Below are 20,046 nucleotides of genomic sequence, written 5' to 3' on the forward strand. Positions count from 1 at the left end.
CAGGATGAACCGTGGAAAGAAGAAGGGTTTCCCATTGATTTCAGTGGGAAATCGCACTTGCATGCACATCGCTCAGCATGTGAGAGCCATGCAGTGCATTAAAATCAATGGGCAAGACGTTCTGAGGAACGCCCAAAGATAGGACATGCAATGTATATGACTCCATTCAAAACAGTTTCCTGGCTGTATGTAACCGGCTTTAGTCTTATCCAATTTTCCTACTTCTAAGGCCAGTCTCACACAACCAGAAAAGAATTGTGGATTCTGTGAGCGTTTGATCCACGTTTGTAAGACGCGGTTCAATGAAATGAATTACACAGTTCCGCTCAGAATGTTCTATTTTACCATGGAATCCGAGACATGGAGCCCATTATTCTCTATGGTCGCAGATTACATTGTGTATGGGGAGCAGGTAACCGCATCATTGCTAAACGACGGCACGGTCATATGCAGTACATGGCATGGCCATATGCAGGGTCATGACCGCACTCACAGTTGAAAGCCACTACAGGCTTTCGCAAGCGGGTTCCGCATACAGCCGTGTGAGCCCGGTCTAATAGATCAATTAAAAGAACTAAGTGTTCACTTGCTGTGTAATTTACCTCACCTCTTGACAGGCACCATTGTAATGACATAATCTAGGTTATTCACTTTACCAGTCACTGGTTTTACTATTATAACTGGATGTTGTACTTGTGGATTTCGCTGTGGCTATCACCCACTGCATTGCAATGTTTAACATGCCCATCAGCAACAGGCCAATCCCCATTCAGTTACATTGTAATCTACTTTGTTGTAGAATTTTATTCGGAAATTTTGCACTAAATATTCTGTGTGTGAAACGAGAAATCCACTAGAATGTATTTTGTTTTACAACTACAAAAAGGAACATACAACAATACCCAAGAAAGAAGAAGATCAAACAAGCATTATTTTTACTAAAAATGTATTAATTTCTATATAAAAAAACAAATGTTAAAGTCAACATTCTCAGCGGTTTTCATAAACAGCTTCCAAATGTAAAATGTAACAAAAGCTAAATATGTTTTTACCTGCAACTTCCTAATATCCAATGAAACTCCCAAACAATTAAATAATGTCTATTTCTGCTTAAAGGGAACATATCACGCCCCACAACACTTTAAACTAAGTTATGAAACTTTTAGAAGATGTGACAGGGAGTCGGGTGATGGATTTATTTTTTAAACTCACCTGCTCCCACCATCCAGAGCAGTCGCCCTCCAAAGACCGCTCACGCTGGGAAATCCGACTTTCTTCAGAGTCCTGTGCAAGCACTGCTATACAAGTCTATGGGAGAAGCTCGTGCACGGAACTCTGAAAAAAGTTAGATTTCCCAGCGCAGCGCGATCTTCGGAGGGCGACACCACTTGATTGCAAGAGTGGAGAAGTACAAAAAAAATCCATCACCCGGCTCCCTGTCACATCACCTAACACCTTCATAACTTAGTTTATAGTGTTGTGGGGCGTGACAGGTTCCTTTTAACTGAATCAAATATTTCCTACAAGTATAAAATTACGTTTCAGGTTAGTTTACAAATAAATAAGTGAACCATTTGTCTTAAGGCTTATGCTCCACTGTGGCTTGGCCATAGCCAAAGATTGCAGTGTTGTGTTGTCTTTCTCACATATAATGGAAGTGATTGCGGTTGCGCTGTGATTCACAAGGTGCCACGGTCTGACAATCGTAAAAATCCCAGGTGGTTTGTATTTTTGTGACTGTTAGGTCGCATTTACCTGCAAGTCACAACCACACTGCGCTCACTTATATTACGAGGAAGGTAGTGTGACACTGCGATCTCTGGCCACATGATGATTGTCCCAGCTAAAGTCACTGTGCTAAGGGTGACACCTACAGCACTACTGCCCGTCACTGTCGAGGTGATTTGAGAAAGTCTCCAAGAGTAGAGCTCTAATTAGGAGTGGGCCTTATCAGTCCTCTGTATGACGCAGGTATTTAGCTGTTACTGAATAACTCCGCTTTTCTTTTAAAATATTTCAATCATTTCCTTCGTCCGCTTAAGCTCTTCATTTCTTCAAGCTCCTTATCTTTCAGGTGGGATTCTGCTGTTGCCTCAGAGAGCTATTAATAAAAAGAAAGATTGAAAACATCACATGATATAGCCTTCATATGTAGAAGTGCAACCCAACCCTTACCAAATATTAGCCGAACACGTCCCAGTTATAAATGGAGAGATTTGACTAACAAATATCTATTATTCTATAAATATTATCTACAACCCCAATTCCAAAAAAGTTGGGTCACTGTGTAAAATGTAAATACATATAAAGAAAAAAAAAAATCTCATCTAACCATATCTTATTCACAATAGAACATATCAGAGGGGAAGTGAGCCATTCTCGCATTTAATTTAAAAACTTTAGAAATTGATGGCATCAACATCTTAAAAAGTTGGGCCAGGGCCAAGTCTAGCATTGTGTAGCATCCCAGTCTCTAAACATCTGGGAAGTGAGGAGACCAATTACTGGAATTTTGGGATTTGAATGTTGTCCTCCCATTCTTGTCTGATGGAGGATTTTAGCTGCTCGGTCGTTTTTACTGGATTTTATGTTTCATAATGCGCCAAGTGTTTTCTATTGGTGAAAGGTCTGGACTGCAGGAGGCCGCTTCAGCACCCGGACTCTTATTCTCTTAAGCCACGCTGTCTTGCTGAAATATGCAAGGATTACCCTGAAAGAGACATTGTCAGGATAGAGCATATGTTGTTCTAAACCTCTATATACGGCTCAGCATTGATAGTGCTTTTCAGTATGTGCAGGCTGCCCATGCCATAGGCACTAATGCAACCCCATACCATCAGAGATACAGGCATTTCAACTGTACACTGATAAGCTGGATGGTTCCTCTCTCTTGAGTCCGCAGGACACAACATCCTTGTTTTTGTTTCCAAAAAGTTTCAAATTTTGATTCACCTGACTACAGAACAGTTTTTTAAAATGAGCTTTGGCCCAGAGAAGACGCCAACGTTTCTGGATTCTGTTGATATATGGCTTCATCTTTGCAAGATACAGATGTATCAGCTTGCTATGCAGGGTTTTTAACTTGCAGAGCACTGCCTAGACAATGTATTTTCAGCTTCTGCATGCAAAAGAAAAAATTTCATTCTGTTGGCAGGGGTCTTGTAAATGAAGAGGGATTGAAATACACAGCACAATATGAAGTTGCATAACTTTTCATTATGCAATGACTAAAACAATACATTGCTCTACATGTCTTTAGTTACAGTGTAATGAGTTACAGACTGTATAGGAGTATGTTCACGCTCATCATATCCGCTGCAGATTCCCAACAGCAAATCCATAGCAGCAAAATCTGCACCTAACTGTGCAGACTTTGCCCCAGATTTCACCCTGGAATCAGCAGCAAACAGCTGACATGCTCAGTAGTCAATTTTTCAACCTGATTGGGATGAGATCTGTTAGAAGCGCTGAGCAAGAAGACCACAATCCAGCGGTGAAGTCTGCCCTGTGAACACTCCGTACGAGTGCCAACGACCTTAGCTGTGACATCAGCGCTCGTGCACTTGTTTACCTGACTGCTGGCCCATGTAAAAGGGCCACAAAGAAGTGGGCTCTGCGCAATTATTGAAGCCTACAGCTCCTGTCACAAAAGACAAGTCCTTAAAGAGCTCCTTCGAAGGGAAAGAAAAAATATTATGACTACTGGAATGTAATAATGCAGAAGCTATTTTTTTAAGTGTTTTTAGTGAGCAAAGCGATACAACAGAAAGCCTACAGAAATGTGTTATTGCTATAATCGTACTAACCCAGAAAATGATGCCATCTTATTAGTTGTACCACACAATGAATGCCATAAAAACAAAACCCTAAAAACAATGGCACCATTAATCCTTTAATTAACAATCCTTTTTTAGATTTTTGTTTTTTCCATCACTGCATTCCAAGGGCTATAACTTTTTTATTTTCCCATCAACATAGTTGAAGGAGGGCTTGATCTTGGCGGGACAAGCTGTATTTTTATAATTCTGCCACTTAATGCACCATATAATGTAGTGGAAAATATAAAAAAAAATGTAAGTGGAGTGAAATGGAAAAAATACAAATGCACTATTTTTCAGGGGGCTTTGCTTTTGCAGCATTCATGAAGGTCCTGATCCAAAGGGAGATGAGATACAGCGGAGGACCACGCTGGATTTTGATGCTGCAGCAAGTGGCTTTTTCCCTCCAGGGAAGGTATGTATGGGGGCCCGTATTCCTGTACCTTCCCACTCCTAGGCTCCTACTCCATGCGTCCGGATTCCTTGCAGTACCAGTTTACATGCAGTGGATTGATCGCACATGTAAGCTGGCAAACAGATAGCACAGATCATGGCTGTTTGCAGCAAGTGTCAGCATTTTGAAACAGCTGGCAACCGCCAGATATGTAGCAGGCTTTGCTCCTCCCCCCCCCCCTCCCCTGCACCTCTATGACACATATGCATGTGACAGATGGGGAAGAGGTTAATAATACACTTGCTTCCGCAAAAAATAAACCATCATATGGCTATGTCGAGGGAAAATAATGAAGAAAAAAAAAACTGAAAAATTGGTTGGTCATTACCGCCTAATAGGGCCTATCAATATGGCTTTAAGAAAGAGTTACCCACTTTCCTATTGCTATACCAACTTTAGGACCATTATTGAGGTCAATTCTTTTACCATGTCGAGCAGGATTTCAACTTTCAGACGAAGCAAATTATTCTCCTCCTCCAACTGGAGATTTCGCTTTCGAAGACGTTGAAGTTCCTTCTGTGATCCAGTGCCACCTGATTCTATCACAAGTATGTATTGTTAGTCAATATTGAACAGTAACCAATAATATACAAAAGAATAATGCATGTCTTATTTACAACACTTTCAGATAACAAGTAGTTGTTCTATAATCAACAATTACCACCTATGCATATCCACTGAAAGTCTATGGGACTGTATGAGATAGCCAGCCACGGTATTCTTTCTTCACCAATGGTCCCATAGACTTTGCTTAGAGTGTCAATATGTGTGCGCAACTATCACTCCATTCCAATGAGGGGCACGCGACTCCCATTCTTGTGATTGGTGGGCACCCCCATATTGGGCCCCTAGCAATCAGATACTTTTCACATATCCAATGGATAGGTGATATTTTGTAACTTTTTCTTCCCACAAATCTGGCAATTGTTACTACAACATGCGGGCGATAAATTATTGAACTAATTAACCAAATAACTTAGATTATTATTCACATGTATAAAAAAGTGGTTGATTTGCCCTTCTAAAATGAGGTTCACATGAGAATTTTACTTTATATCAGATCACCCTCCCAAACTAGAGGTAGTTGAGTTCTAAGAGGACTCTATATCATAATTTCATGGTTTAATCAGAAATGTTGTTGAATATTGTTATATAATGTAAAACTCCTTACAATGTAACAAGCAGTGAAAGCCTCAGGCAATTTGGTAGCAAGTCTGCACAGTCTTTTCATCCTGACTAGCTGTGATATTGATACACCCCCGTCGCACAGTCTGCAGGTAACTCACAGCCCACTTCAGTTTGCCCAAAATAAGCAGCTGGGAAAAGACAAAATAACTTTTGTGCTCTCCACCCAAATGGGAGCATCATTTGCCATATGGACAGCAGCATATGAGGCTGCTGAAGAGAAGATAGCAGGGGTTAGATGAATTTCTCTTGATGATCACAGTTTGTACTAATATGAGCCAGATTATTATCTGCAGTTTAGCAAATTCCTTACCAGCCATCCACTGGCCATTTTCAAATTTAAGACTTTGCCCTGCAATAGCGATACTAGGGGCACCGTAATCCAAACCCAGCTCCACCTCCTTAGTTGTCCGGTCCAGCTAGAGGAGTAGAAAAGGGATGAGAAAACAAATCTTTTAAGAGAATGGACTAAATATCATAGTGTATATTGCGCAATTACAGATATGTCCATCTGTATCTTTTTGCAAATGTTTATACAAATTTGATACATCTATCAAAAACAATGCCTGGCAGAGTAAGGCTAAATGCAGACAGCCGGGTCGGATTCCGACTGCGGGATTGTCGCAGCGGGATGCAACCCTGTGCTCCTGCAGTGACCCCCAGCTTAGCTGTCCGGTATCTTCACTCTGCGCTGTAGATGTGCGGCGGGCTCACAGCCACACATGCGCAGTGCAGAGCCAGAGCTTCAGCGATGACGAGGCCGTGCGAGCCTCACACTGAAATAGGACATGCCACGATTTCCACCCCGTGAGCGAAAAATCAAAGTTTATTTACGCTCGTGGGCATGGAAATGCACTTTTCACAGCAAGTCCCATGGGCTGCATTTGCTGCGGGATCTGGAGCTCCAGATCCCGCAGAGCAAATACGGCCGTGTGCATTAGACCTAAGGCCAGTCTCACACGAACAGGTTGGATTCCGCATGTGGGAACCTGTAGCAGAATCCGGCCTTGTCCACACCTACCTGTTGAAATCTGTATTGCGGATGGACGCAGCGATCCTTTATAAAGGATCTTTTCTTTTTCCCATGCCGTCGCTAGCTGATGACGTAGGTACCCATGATCTATCCACAATTTCATTTGCGGATGGGCCATGGGTTGGACTGCTTCCATTGACTTTAATGGAAGCCATCCTTACATGAAAATAGAATGTGCTGCGATTTTTCCTCCATGTAGGAAAAAGCGAATTTGCATACCATGTTCCAAATGGTATTCCACAATGCAAATCCGTTCGTGTGTCACCAGAATAAAGCAAGTTTTTCTTTTCAGAGCTGGTCATTTCGCACCATTTATTACAGGATATCTTGAGCCAAGGAAAAGGTTTAAGGGCTTTCCAAGATAAATTGTCTTTTTTTCCCCAGCTTGAAAAAAAAAAGTAAAAATGAAGAGCCTATACTCACCCTTCCCAGGTCCCCGCAGCTCCAGCGCCACCTCTCTGTTCACAAGCTGCAGGGTCAGCCTGTGAATGGAAATGAACAATTGCTACAGCCAATCACAGACCACCGTGGTCAGCTGCTAAGGTCTATGGTAGCAGGAGGCTGTGAAGTCCTATCAACAAGCTGATTGCAGGCTGTAAACAGAGTGCCTGCTGGAAGAATGGAAATGTGGCGTTGGAGCTACGGGGACCCAGGACAGAAGTATATAGGCTCTTCATTTTTTTATTTATTTTTTATCATGGGCAACTTAAAAATATGAATTTATCTTGGAAAACCCCTTTAAAGGGTCACTAACTTTGCTCAGCTAATAAACCTGTAATCGCCTGTGTGTTTCATCAATCACGTAAATCTTTTTTTTTTTCATTTTACCACTGCAGATCAAGGTTGAAAAGGCTGCCACTAGGGTTCTCCCTTGCAGCTTCTCTGCAACCTACTGCCTGTTGTTAGATATTGAGCTTCTGTAGTAACTGAGATATTTTCTTAGCTGTAGGGGGAGGGACTATCTTCATGGGCTGACAGATCTGCAGATATTGTGTAAACAGTCTCCACATTCTCTGTCTGTCATGTTGTTACAGTATGTGAGTCTATATGCATTACTTTGGATTTACTAATCATATGGACAGAATGTCTCAATTCCCAACTTATACAATCGTCCTAGGACAGCAAAGGCGTGCGCATTTAGATACTGCCTCTCTATTGATTAGACCAGAGACAGGCAATGTAACATGGGAAGTGAGGGAAAGGAAGTACGGGACAGTGAACTACTGGCAGAACACTAGGCTTGTGATACGTCCCCTGCCTGAAAGTGGATTGCAGTACAGTAGAAAAATAGAGAAGACCACCTGAAAATCAGAACTTAACACGAAACAGGATGCAAACAGCACCAAATGAGTGCAAGGAGATGCAGTTATATTTTAGAAAACATGTTGAAAACTCATGTACGCTTTAAGAAAGGACATATCTGTACATAATGTAATAAATCATATATGTATTGAATATTACGGTCAGATGAGATAACCTACAGATACAGTCAAATGTCTGTAAGCTTGACAACAACGAAACTCAAAATGTCAAGTAAACAGAGTGGCTGAAATGACGTAATGTGACGAGGAATACAATTCCAGTCCGCTGTCAGCTTGCTGCTGGGAGTCATTCTGTCAGAGTAACACTTTTTCTTGTTGGATTTTGGCAAGACCTCTAACACGACTATCTATGTAGGCTCATGCACTGTAAGACAAACAAGGGGAAGCGAAGAGAAATAGAACACATACTGCATGCAAGTTGGACAGCGACGCAGATTTTCTAGGCGGCGTTTTCTTCGGGCTGAAGGTGTTCCCAAACAGAGGCATCTTGCCTATTTTCCAAGTGGATTCCAGAGCGGACAGCTATACGACAGATTATACTTTCCTGCAATAGAAAAATAAACAAAATGAGTAAAACCGTCCTCCTCATAAAGGGCTCTCACACTAGCGCTTTTTACCGCTTATTACGTGTGCGCGTAAACTGCGGTAACAAACTTTACATGATTTTCAATTGTGCCTCACACACACAGCGAGCAAAATGCGCGCACAAAAAAAATTTTTTAGTATGCACAGTCTTGGCACGTATTATGTACGCATAAACACCAAGATAGTATATGGGGATTGTTGGCACGCAGCAAGTATGCAATGCATTGCGTAATGCTGCATGATCCACCGTGGGAGATTCGTCTGCGGCGCGCAGGAAACAATTCTTGTGCGAGAGCCCTAACCCAGTTTTGACTTTGATCACAGTGGTGTCTAGCTGAGGCGTGCACAGACTGATTTTCTCCCACGGCTAATATTGTCGATATTTTTGTGCTGCGGTTCCTATTTTTTACGGTTGACTTTGATCACAGTGGTGTCCTGGTTCAGATCCATCAGGATTGCTTCTTACAGGTCAGATAGCGCTCCGCCATGTAAAGAAAACAAGCCAACAATAAATCTATAGAACAACAGGTTACCAAACATAAGCAGCTTTATGGTGCATTCATGCAGGAAAGTGTCATATCGGTCTTAGAAACTCGGACTGTTATCACACTCTTAAGCCTGCGATTTTTGCCTGCAAGTGCTATGTGTTTGCAAGAAAAATGCATCGCTGCACTTGCGATTTCCAAGCTCCCTTTTCATGTATAATAAACAAAAACACAAAAAAAACGCATTACCCTTGCATTTACATGTGCGTGTGATGCGATTTTTTTTTGCCTGTCATAGGAAATAACGGGTGGTTTTTAAGCAAAAAAAAACATTGCCCAAAAATAGCGATCTTTCTATCTCAGAAGATCGATCCAAGAGAAAAATCACTCATGTAATGGGATGGAACTCGCCTATGTGAAGGCACCCTCAGCCTGTGATTAGTCGGGATCTTAGCAGTAGATGTGGCGTAGGCTCAATCGCTCCCCGATAACCCTCTTTTCATTCATCTATTAGATAGAGGCGGCTCAGGATCCCCCTTGATTAGCTCTGGTTCGTTCACCATTTATTTGAATAGGCAGCATGTAATATTACATTTCCCCTATAGTGGGCGCTGCATGGGAAATGTATTGCTGTCTTACTCTGGGGACTCCTTCAATATAAATAAGGAATGGAAGACCTGTAGCTAAGAGTCATATTCACCTAACTGCCAAGTCTCTGCACATTCACAGCCACTTCTGTTATGGGAACAGTGACAGAGTACCCAGTGTCTTATTGTGGATCGCAGATTTTCCTCACCAGTTAGGTTTTATATCTAGTCCCAACTACAGCCCATAACAGCGATAGCAGTTACATTATCCACCTCTCCTTTCCTGCACCTTCTACTTACTGCACAGCTCCACTCTTTTACCTGACTCTATGTTAGGCTGTATCAGAGAGTACTACCAGTTGTGAAATCCCACAAGCCTGGTATGATCTTTCTCTTGCTATAGTAATAATATATATATATCTTTGGTTAACTTGTTCAATATTATGCAGTAGAATTCTCTCTCCCACCCCCAGCCTGATTTGCATTCCTTAAGCCAAGCAGTGATATTAATAAGTTTATCCTCCGTGAAGTTTAATTTCCCTCGATTTCTTGGAAATCACGAGTTTTAGTAGTAACACACACCTTAAGGCGTTAGGCCTCCCTCACACAGGGCGCTTTCAGCAGCGTTTTCAGCCCTGTTCTAAACGTCGCACAAGGCTCCCATTCATTTCAATGGGGCTGCTCATACAGGGCTGAAAGCGCTGCATGTTCTATCTTTGGGCGTTTTCAGCTGAGTCTCCCATTGAAATGAATGGGCAGCGTTTTCAGCTGGGCAGAAAACACAGCTGAAAAGGCAGCGTTTTGCAAACGCCCTGTGTGAGGGAGGCCTTAGAGCCTATACTGTGTTCTTCTGACATTAAGGGTATGTATCTCTATTGCTACGTCATTTGGAGTATATATGTACCGTGATGCTATTAATAAATCAGAAGTATACTGCCTTTGATACAGGTCTGTGTCCCTGGGTTTATCTGCGTGCATGCTCTTCTCAATAACCAATCTGGAACAGACAAGGGAAGTCAAGAGTGATCCATTGGGATTCCGATAACACTCTGATGGAACTTCACACATGACTTGTTGCAGAATCCTGATGTATGGCGCAAACAACATTCTGCAATATATTTACACCACATGTTGAACTATCCCAAGACGAGTTTTCTGCAAGTGTAATACGGGTATATTGGTATAAGTCCTGGTACAACTGTGGTGCTAATGAGCTTAACCGGCAGCATTATATGAATCTATGATACAAACAGTTTGGTCATTGACCCTCGGTCGGGCAGGGACTTGCAGCTGTAATATAGGCACACAAATACAGTGGTACCTCGGGAGGCGAATGCCTTAGCTTGAGAGTTTTTTTGACTTGTGAGCAGGCTCTCGCGCGAATTTTTGCTCTGATTTAAGAGCAAAAACTCGGGCTACGAGCCTGCTCGCAAGCTGAGGCTCAGGGGGGAGGGGGTGGGGACTAATACTCACCTATCGCCTTTTCAATGATATCATTGAATGGCTTTGATTAGTTAACCTGGCGCCAGCTTTCATTGGCTGATGCTGCACTGGATTAACCAATCAGAGCATTAGCTTGCTGAAGGCAGGGCATTCAAACCCCGCTCCAGGAAGAAATGCTCTGTTGGCATGGAGTAGAACGTGACAGCTTGCAGTAGTGCCGCAGACCATCACGGAACGCCGGCGGTAGGTGAGTATTGTAGTTAGTTTCCCCATTGAAATGAATTGAAACGCCATTAATGCGGAACACATTAATGGCGTTTCAATTTATTTTATTGGGGAAAAGTGCTCTGGAATATGAGTTTTTTGGTTTAACGGATTAAACTCGTATGTCAAGGCACCACTGTATGTCCATATTACACGCATGTGAAACTGGTCCAATAGTAAGAGATGCTTGGAACAAAAAAAAAATGTGTGTAGAACACAGCAGGAAAACATCCTGTAAGACTTCTACTCTAAGGCTAATTTCACACTGGCGAGTGCGATATCGCGCTCGCCAACATTTTGCCATGTGATTTCTGTTCTGGATACAAGGCATTTCTGTAACAAAACTGCATCGCATTACTTCGACAAAGTAATGACAGCAGCTGACAGCCATGGAGTAGGATCACAGAGTGTCTCCCATTGTTTTCAATGGGAGACCTCACATTGCACTTGCATGCACCTACAGTAGCACGTGGTGCTGCCGCCAGCCACATTGAAAACAATGTGAGATGCAATGCAAGAACACGCACAAATATGGAACATGCTGCAATTTTTCCCAGGCTGCGATGTGGGAGAAGAAAAGAATAAAATAAAATTGCTCACGTGTATGACCCCATTCAAAATAACAAGGCTCATATGTGTGTTTGACAATGTACAAATCTCACGCAACTTTCTCGGCCATGTGAAAACGGCCTAAGGCATGAGCGCAGGACATTTGCATCGTGATGGACATGCTTTTGTGCATATTGCTGTACTTTTTGCACTTGCATGGGTGCCAGACACAGCCACGCCCCGATTTAAAAGGCTGTTTAGCTCAATTAGTTCCAGATGTGTACTTCCTCCCATGGAATTGCGCAGTGGTGCAGATATTGAGTGCATATTTGCGCACCTCCCATAGACTTCTATGGAGCCTTTTGTGTGTAAATGCGCCCAGTAATAGAGCATGCTGCGTTTTTTGGCGCAAAAATGAATGCTGAGAAAGAACCCAATGAAATCAATGCGTTCTATTCTCTGTGTATTGCATGTGCAGGATTTTGTGCACGCAAACACACTCGTGCGAGTCCGCCCTTAGTAAAAGCCATCCCATAACGCTAAGAACACGTATCTACAGTCAACCTCGGACTGGCGAACAGGAGAATCCCCCGCTGGCCCCGAGCGGTAGTGGCCCCCAACCTCACACACTCTACACCTCATACAGGTAGGCCCCATACAGCATCCATATACTAACCTGACTAGTCTATATACTTACTTCGGCTGGTTGTAGTGACATCTTATGGAGGTCGGCCGGTACACATGAGGTCACACTATGAGGTCACACTCTGCCGATATTCCATTTTATCCCAAATCATCACAGTTTTCAAATTAATTGTTAAGCGTCCTACAATTTTACAGGTAAAACTGCTGTTCACTGTAAAACCACGTAGCAATTACAGATCTATTGGGAAACTGTCTGTTATGATAAAGTGGTACGTTGCGCAGCTTTCAGCGGTACTGCGCCCGTTCCATATGAGCTCGCCCTTTACCGGATAGGCCTCCTCTGGGATCCTTACGTATTAGTGAATGGGGTCTACCAATTTTTGATGATCACATTCTCCATAGACTTCAGTGGGATACAGGCGCATACAAGCGCTGCCACCTTCCATTGACATATATGGAGAATGTGATGGCTTGAAATTTAAGAACTACAAAAACCACCATATTTGCATTTAGCTGTCCAGGGGCCCCAAGCACTCCAGTCCGACACAGTACTCAGCAATTACCTGCTTCCCAGCTCTCCGGCGCTGCACAACAAACTTAAACTACACACTGCGCATGCCCACAGAAGACAGGACCCAACCACTGCTGGAAACAGGGGTGAAAATAATGTTGGCTCACTAATTGCAGCTATTAGTGATAACGAATTCCGTAAATTAGCCACAGTTTATTCAATAAATACATTAGTACAATCATAGTTTTTGTACACATATTGGCAATTAACCTTATATATAAACGTATGTACTGCAACCCCTCCATGAAGAAATGGTATAACCTCAAGCTTTTGTTGCTATAGCAACACTGTGAGCTTCAACTGCTCTTCGGACTATACCATTTCGAAAATAATAGGGTCGCAAAAACTAATATCATTGAAGTGCTGAAATACCGACCGTGACAGACTGACGCTGTACAAGTGCATGATGGAAATGTGGTATTAAAAAATGAACCTGTGGCTCCACGTCAACGTTGAGCAACGGAATTATCATGGTAGAGTCCAACTGGTTTCCTTGGTAACGGGGACGCCGGGTGGGAGAGTGGATTCCGAGCGTGCAGGTAATGACGCGCTGGGCTATAAGCTGCATAGCGTAGCCTCACAGGGGTCAGAGGGGAGAGGGCCGCAGGGGGGTCAGGCATGGAGAGCTAATTCCTGCGTCCAGTAGGCGGCAGCAACACACAGTGCGCTTTTGTAACAGTTACATGAGGGCTTATTCACACCAATACAACCCTTTATGAATAGAGTAGGCTTCCCCCATCAATGTAAAGTGTTAAGGATGATGATCTGAAACTTTCTGCATAGATATGATACCAGAACCAAGCTTACTGCATAGATAGACAGTAAGCTCAGTTCTGGTATTATATGTAAATACAGTATAAGAACAGAGCTTACATAGACACAATACTAGAACCAAGCTTAACCCCTTAGTGACGGAGCTTTTTTTCCCCCATCTTCATTTTTCCTCCTACCTTTTAAAAAATCGTAACTTCTTTATTTATCCATCGACTTCGCTGTATGAGGGCTTGTTTTTTTGCTGGCCAAGTTGTATTTTAAAATGGTACTATTTAATATACCATATAATGTACTGAAAAACTTTTTAAAAAATTCTAAGTGGAGAGAAATGAAAAAAAATCAACTTTCGGTGCGTCCTGTTTCACTGTGCACAAACTGCAACAAAAATGACATGATAACTTTACTCTATCGGTCAGTACGATTACTACGATACCAAACTTGTATAGTTTATTTATGTTTTGCTGTACTACTTGTATTTTACTTGATATTTAACTTTTTTGAATTATTTTCTGTCTCCATTTTGTGCGCACAATAACTTTTTTATTTTTCCATCGACATAGTTGTGTAAGGGCTCATTTTGTGCAGTATGTCTTGTCGTTTCCGTTGGTACCATTTTTGAATACATACGACTTTTTATTACATTTTTCTTGGAGACAGGGTGACCAAAAAAAAGCACATTTCTGGCTTTCTTTATTTTTGATTTTTTTTTTTTCGGACGATGTTCACCATGCAGGGTAAATAATGCGTTACTTTGATAGAGCAGACTTTTATGGGAGCAGCGACACCAAATAAGTATTTTTGTTTAATTATTTAGATTCTTTTATTGCAAATATGGCAAAGGTTGTTTTTTTAAAACTTTTATTACTTTTTAAAAAAATAATTAGTAAAACTTTATTGTTCTTATTTTTACATTTTCTTTTAGTCCTTCTAGGGGACCACAACTAGCAATGCTTTGATCGCTCCTACAGTATGATTTAATGCTATAGCATTACATCATACTGCATTCTGACAGGCAGTCTATTAAGCAACTCCACGGGGGGGGGGGGGGGGGGGGGGGCTTGATAGGTATACTGCCAAGACAGCCCTGGGTCCTTTCAGAAGGCCCCCTGGCTGCCATAAAACCCGCATTGCTCCCCTGATCTCATCGTGGGGAGGAGCATACAGGACATCGTTCAGGGGGATTTAAATGCAGCTGTCAGAATTGACTGTGACATTTAAAGGGTTAACAGCCCCGATTGGCAGTGCGGCATGTCGGGCTGTTGCCTGCGGGTGTCAGCTGTAATAAACAGCTGACACCTGCGATGTATGGTGGGAGATAGCTGCGCTATCTCTCTCCATATATGTCCTGCAGTGGAAGGACATAAAAACACTAATGGCTGTCACTAAGGGGTTAAAGGAGATGTGCAGTTGTAAACAATTGATGGCCCATCCTTAGGTTAGGTCATCAACAGTAGACTTCTGACAGTCCACAACCTGGGACCTCCACTGATCAGCTGTTTTGTGGTCTGATGTGTTTGCTTCCTGTAGAAATCAGCTCCAGTGCACAGATGACTCTGATCTCGTTGCAATATCCAAGCTTGGTATTACCAGCAAAGTTCACATTCACTTCAATAGGAACTTGACCTGCAATGCCAAGTCTGGCCACGGCAGTGAGAATGGAGCTATCTAGATCCTGAAGACATCTGCTCAGTGTACAAGCACACCGCCCCCCCACTCCCCCCTCTCAAACTGCTAATTGGTGGGAGTCCTTGGTGGTAGACCCCCACTGATTTACTATTGATGGCTTATCCTAAAGATGGCTATCCGTAGCTTACAACTGGACAACGCCTTTAGTACATAGATAAGGTAAAGGAACAGAGCTTACTACATAAATACAATACCAGAAATAAGCTTACTGCGTAGATACGGTACAATAAGCAAGCATTTACCTCCACTAACTGTAAAAAATATATAAAAAGATCTATCATAAACGACATATACAGAAGTTATCATACGTTTGTGTCCCCTTTTTAATGTGTCCCTACCTGTGGATTTTTACGTGGATGAACAATATAGATTTATTGTGGATTTTAACACACCCCCCCCCCCCCCCCCCCCCCCCCCCCGTTGAACTCCTTGGGGAAAATCCACCAAATTTGCAGCTATTCCACCACAGGATCGACACGTTAGGATTTAATATCCGCATTCTTCAGTTTTTTTCTGCATGTGGATGACATTTCTTGAAATCTCTACTTTGCTGCTACTGTAAGACACTGCAGATTTCCAACAGACAATCAGCGTGCATCAGCATAGTGTTATACGCTGAGTAGTTTCCAATGTGCATTTTTGCGAAAATCCACAGCAATAATTGATCTTCAGTGCAGATTTTAAATCAGTTTGTGCTGTGGATTTGCCTGCAGATTTCACCCCTTCAAGTGAGAGAGGTAAAATCTATGAAGAATGCTCACCAAAATTCATGGAGATATATGTGTAACATTTGTGGATTCTGTTGTGGATTAATTGCAGACTTTGCTGCGGAATTACAACCAATAGTCCTCCGTGAACAATACATCCAGTGTGGGGATATATATGTATACACATATAGTCAGTTTTACACAAACCTAATATGCATGTACATGAACAATAATGCTATCTTTTCTCCTTAGGGAGAGCACCTAGAAGGTAAGAGTGAGTAAGGCCTTTCATGCCCCTCTGGGTAATATGCTAATAAGGGAGATGGAACAATACCTCTGCAGCGCCACCTATTAGGAGGCAGAATTCCTGCAAATCAATGTTAGACTCTTTATACAAGCCTTGTAACAATGACTGGGAATTGAAAGCCAAGCCAGAATCCATACACAGAGAGGTGTTTTGGGGTGTTTGTCCCTCATCAGTGTGCAGTAGGTTTCTGGCTTGGCTAGCGAGAGACCTGTGATGTGGCTCAGAAACGCTATCTTTTCTCCTTAGGTAGAGATGTACTTTGAGGGCTTATTCAGACGTACGTATTTTACATTAGTATTTTGTGAGCCAAAACCAGGAGTTGAGAGAAAGTATAATGGGAAGATTTGCACCTCTTCCATATTTTGGAACCACTCCTGGTTTTAGCACAAACTACTGATGTAAAATACGTTCGCCTGAATAAGCACTTATGCACGCAAATATGTATAGATACATACTTAATACCATAACAGGAGCATTCAGCCCAAGGGCTTATCCACACTTGCGAGATTTGTGCGTTGTGAGATGCACAAACATAAACCCCTTTCTTTTAAATGCGATGTGGGAAACAAATCACGGCATGCTCTATCTTTGTGCGTGCCCTTGGATTGCACCACCCATTGTTTTCAATAAGTGCAGGCGATGCAAGTTTTCCCCAATGAAAACAATGGGAGAAACTCCGCAATCCTGTCAGTTCCGCAGGTGGATCGCTACTTCCCCAAATCGCAATATCACATTCGCCCATGTGAGATTAGTCTAAGGGTTTGTTCGCACAGGCGAGAATCTCGCATGAGTTTTGTGTGTTGCGAGATGCACTAAACTCGCACGAATATGAACTCCATTCTTTTGAATGGACTCATTCACAAGCGATTTCCTTCTTTGTCTCTCTCGATGCTGCCAGGCTAAAAATGGCAGTATGTTCTATCTTTTGGCAATTCCTTTGTGCTTGTGAGTGCAATGTGACGTTTCCCATTGATTTCAATAGGAAAACACTTGCAATCCTCTGACGCGCATGAAACACATGCCTGAGAATCACAATTTCACAGAAGTGATACGGGCATTTTTGAATGAAAAGTGAATTGTATCAGCGTGAAAAAGTACGTTGGCAAGGGCAATATCGGGACGCGTTTCTCGGTCCGATATCTCGCTCGGCCATGTGAATGCTTCTTGATTGAAGAAGAGCTGTTTTTGCCAGGAACACCTATTCCTCCTCCCCTATGTCAGCTGTGATGGCCATAGTCCAAGAAATTGCGCAACCAGGTAACTCCTCAAACCATTAACCGTGTAGTCAGCTATTGGCCCGGAGTCCTGCTGGTCCACGTGGAGCACCTGGAGCGGAGAAGAGGCAGCAGAGCAACATAAAGCCATATCAGCCACTGCGCTCTAGCTTTCAGATGGATCCGCATGCACATAGCGCTGTTCAGTGGGGATAATCTGCATGTAGATAACCCCATGCAGATTCTGCTTTGAGAAGTGTTTTTTTTCAGCAATGCATTATTACAATCCGCATGGACAAATAAGTGTTTTATAAACTGTGGTACAGATTACCATTCAAGTGAATGGGATGTGGATTCCACATGAAATCTGCAACAAACTATATGTGAACATAGCTAATGAACGGAGGACTTGTGTGATCACGTGACCAGGACAGTTTTTTACCCCTGGAAGAAAACAAAGGTTCCAGTAAAATAACAGCAAGCAGAGATGTTGAAAACTGATATTGAAACTAAGTTGTATGACTTATAAAACACTGAAAACGTTTTATCTGTGTAATACCCATTTAGCTGTTTGTTTCTTTTATTCCTAGGTACATTATGGATTGGGTTAATCGTCTGATTTCCCCTATGGCTCTGTATGTGGAGGACTTGACCAAATGTCCTTTGGAGCTGGAGAGAACAAGGGAAACGGCACAAAAAGCAGTACGAGAATCCCCAGCTCGTATCCTTGAATAAATGTAAAACAAATCTACCCTAACATTTTAAATCCTTCTTTCAGCTTATCATAGTACTAGCTGATATACCCGGATTTGCCAGAGTTAATTTGATACAGTTTTTTACGTGTTGTTTGCACAGAAAATTTTATGAAGTCAAAGTGGCTTCTGAGAAAACGAGGAGTAAAATATGTATACACATAGGAGTGTTAGATTCTCCTCAGGCTGCATGTACCGATGTCCCTCTGCAGAATGTGCCATCCCTCTCTCTCTCCTCCCTTATGACCTAAAGAATGCTCGCACCAACTTTCATGCTTGTACGATACCAGGAAGTTACATTACATAGGGGTGCACTTACTTTTGCAATTAGCATTCGATAATTGATTTGGGACCCCTTTGCTTTTCCTATTTAGGAACTAAGGAATGACCATGCCAAATTTCATGTTTGTACGACAATGGGAAGTTAGAGAATTATATTAGGTGCATTACACAGGGGTGCCAATACATTTGAAAATAGTATTAAATAATCAAATTGTGACCCCTTTACTTTTTTCTGTTTAGGACCTAAAGAATGCTCGTGCCAAATTTTAGGTTTGTACAACACCGGGAAGTTAGAGAATTAAATTAGGTACATTACATAGGGGTGCCAATACTTATGCACTTAGCATTGAATAATCGAGTTGTGACCCCTTTACTTTTCCTATTTAGGACCTAAAGAATGGTTGTGCCAAATTTTATGTTTGTACGACATCGGGAAGTTAGAGAATTAGTGGCTAGTTAGTCTAGTCAGTGAGTGAGTGAGTCAGTCAGTCAGGGCTTTCACCTTTATATATGTAGATGTAAGGCCAAAAAAAGACCTATGTCCATCCAATTTAGCCTATTACCCCCAATGTTGATCCAGAGGAAGGCAAAAAACCCCAAAAACAATGAGGTAGAAGACAATTTTTCCCATTTAAGGGGGAAAAAATTCCTTCCTGCCTCCAATCTGGCAATCAGAATAATCCCCGGATCAACAACCCTTCTGAAGTTATTAATGATTATAATATATAATATTGTAACACTCAAGAAAGGCACCCAGGCCCCTCTAGAACTCTTTTATCGAATTTGCCATCACCATGCCCTCAAGCAGAGAGTTTCATAGTCTCAGTGCTCTTTCAGTAACTAACCCCCTTCTATGTCGTGTAAAAACCTTCTATCCTCCAGGCGTAGAGGGCACCCCATAGTTACAGTTCTGGGTATAAATAGATGATGGGAGATCTCTGTATTGTCCCCTGATATATTTATACAAAGTTATTAGGTCGCCCTTCTGTGCTGGATCATATTTTCCTCCAGCAGGTTTCAGGGTATTCTGTAGCTTCCTAATTGTATAGTGTGCACACATAATGAAAGAAACCAATCGGACACAAGTCATCAGCCTTGAATCTCAACCAGCTCTTCTGAGTTATAATCCCCAGAGCCCTAATTTATTGAAACACATAATACCTGCCCTTTATGGGCGTTTAACAGATTACATCAGTAACGTATACATTTTCTTATTTGCTGGGTCATATAGAATTCACCGCCTCCCTCCCCACCTTCTCTCAAGTCCAGTGTAGTGTGGACTTTGTCCTCTCAGCATGCGGTCTCAGTGTACGTGGCAGTCTTTGTTTGAGAAGTTTCTGTGTGGGGGGGAAGTTTCGGTATAGGGGAGGTAGAGCTGGGGAA

General features: G+C 42.3%; 1 protein-coding gene across 2 annotated transcripts; it reads right to left on the reverse strand.

Annotated features, from left to right (window-relative positions):
* Positions 1–929: 929 nt before the first annotated feature.
* CBY1 (chibby 1, beta catenin antagonist) lies at positions 930–12,973 on the reverse strand. 2 transcript variants are annotated; one of them, XM_066596379.1, is made up of 5 exons: positions 12,934–12,973; positions 8,221–8,356; positions 5,771–5,876; positions 4,699–4,811; positions 930–2,101 (listed from the first exon to the last, which is right to left on the reverse strand). In XM_066596379.1, exons 2-5 carry the CDS (start codon positions 8,296–8,298, stop codon positions 2,021–2,023), a joined length of 378 nt encoding a protein of 125 aa, XP_066452476.1. In that variant the 5' UTR covers positions 8,299–8,356; positions 12,934–12,973; the 3' UTR covers positions 930–2,020. The 2 variants fall into 2 exon arrangements, with proteins under 2 accessions (XP_066452476.1, XP_066452477.1); XM_066596380.1 differs by lacking the exon at positions 12,934–12,973 and adding an exon at positions 12,423–12,793.
* Between the last annotated feature and the right edge of the window lie 7,073 nt (positions 12,974–20,046).

Source organism: Eleutherodactylus coqui, chromosome 3 (assembly GCF_035609145.1).
Source record: "Eleutherodactylus coqui strain aEleCoq1 chromosome 3, aEleCoq1.hap1, whole genome shotgun sequence".
In the NCBI taxonomy this organism is placed as follows: domain Eukaryota; kingdom Metazoa; phylum Chordata; class Amphibia; order Anura; family Eleutherodactylidae; genus Eleutherodactylus; species Eleutherodactylus coqui.

Excerpts from the sequence above, each read along its gene's own strand:
- CBY1 (XM_066596379.1), bottom strand. The coding sequence starts at position 8,298 with ATGCCTCTGTTTGGGAACACCTTCAGCCCGAAGAAAACGCCGCCTAGA. Across the intron at positions 5,877-8,220 it reads CGCTGTCCAACTTGCATGCA|CTGGACCGGACAACTAAGGA; the intron begins GTATGTGTTCTA and ends CTACTCCTCTAG. Across the intron at positions 4,812-5,770 it reads AAATGGCCAGTGGATGGCTG|AATCAGGTGGCACTGGATCA; the intron begins GTAAGGAATTTG and ends TACTTGTGATAG.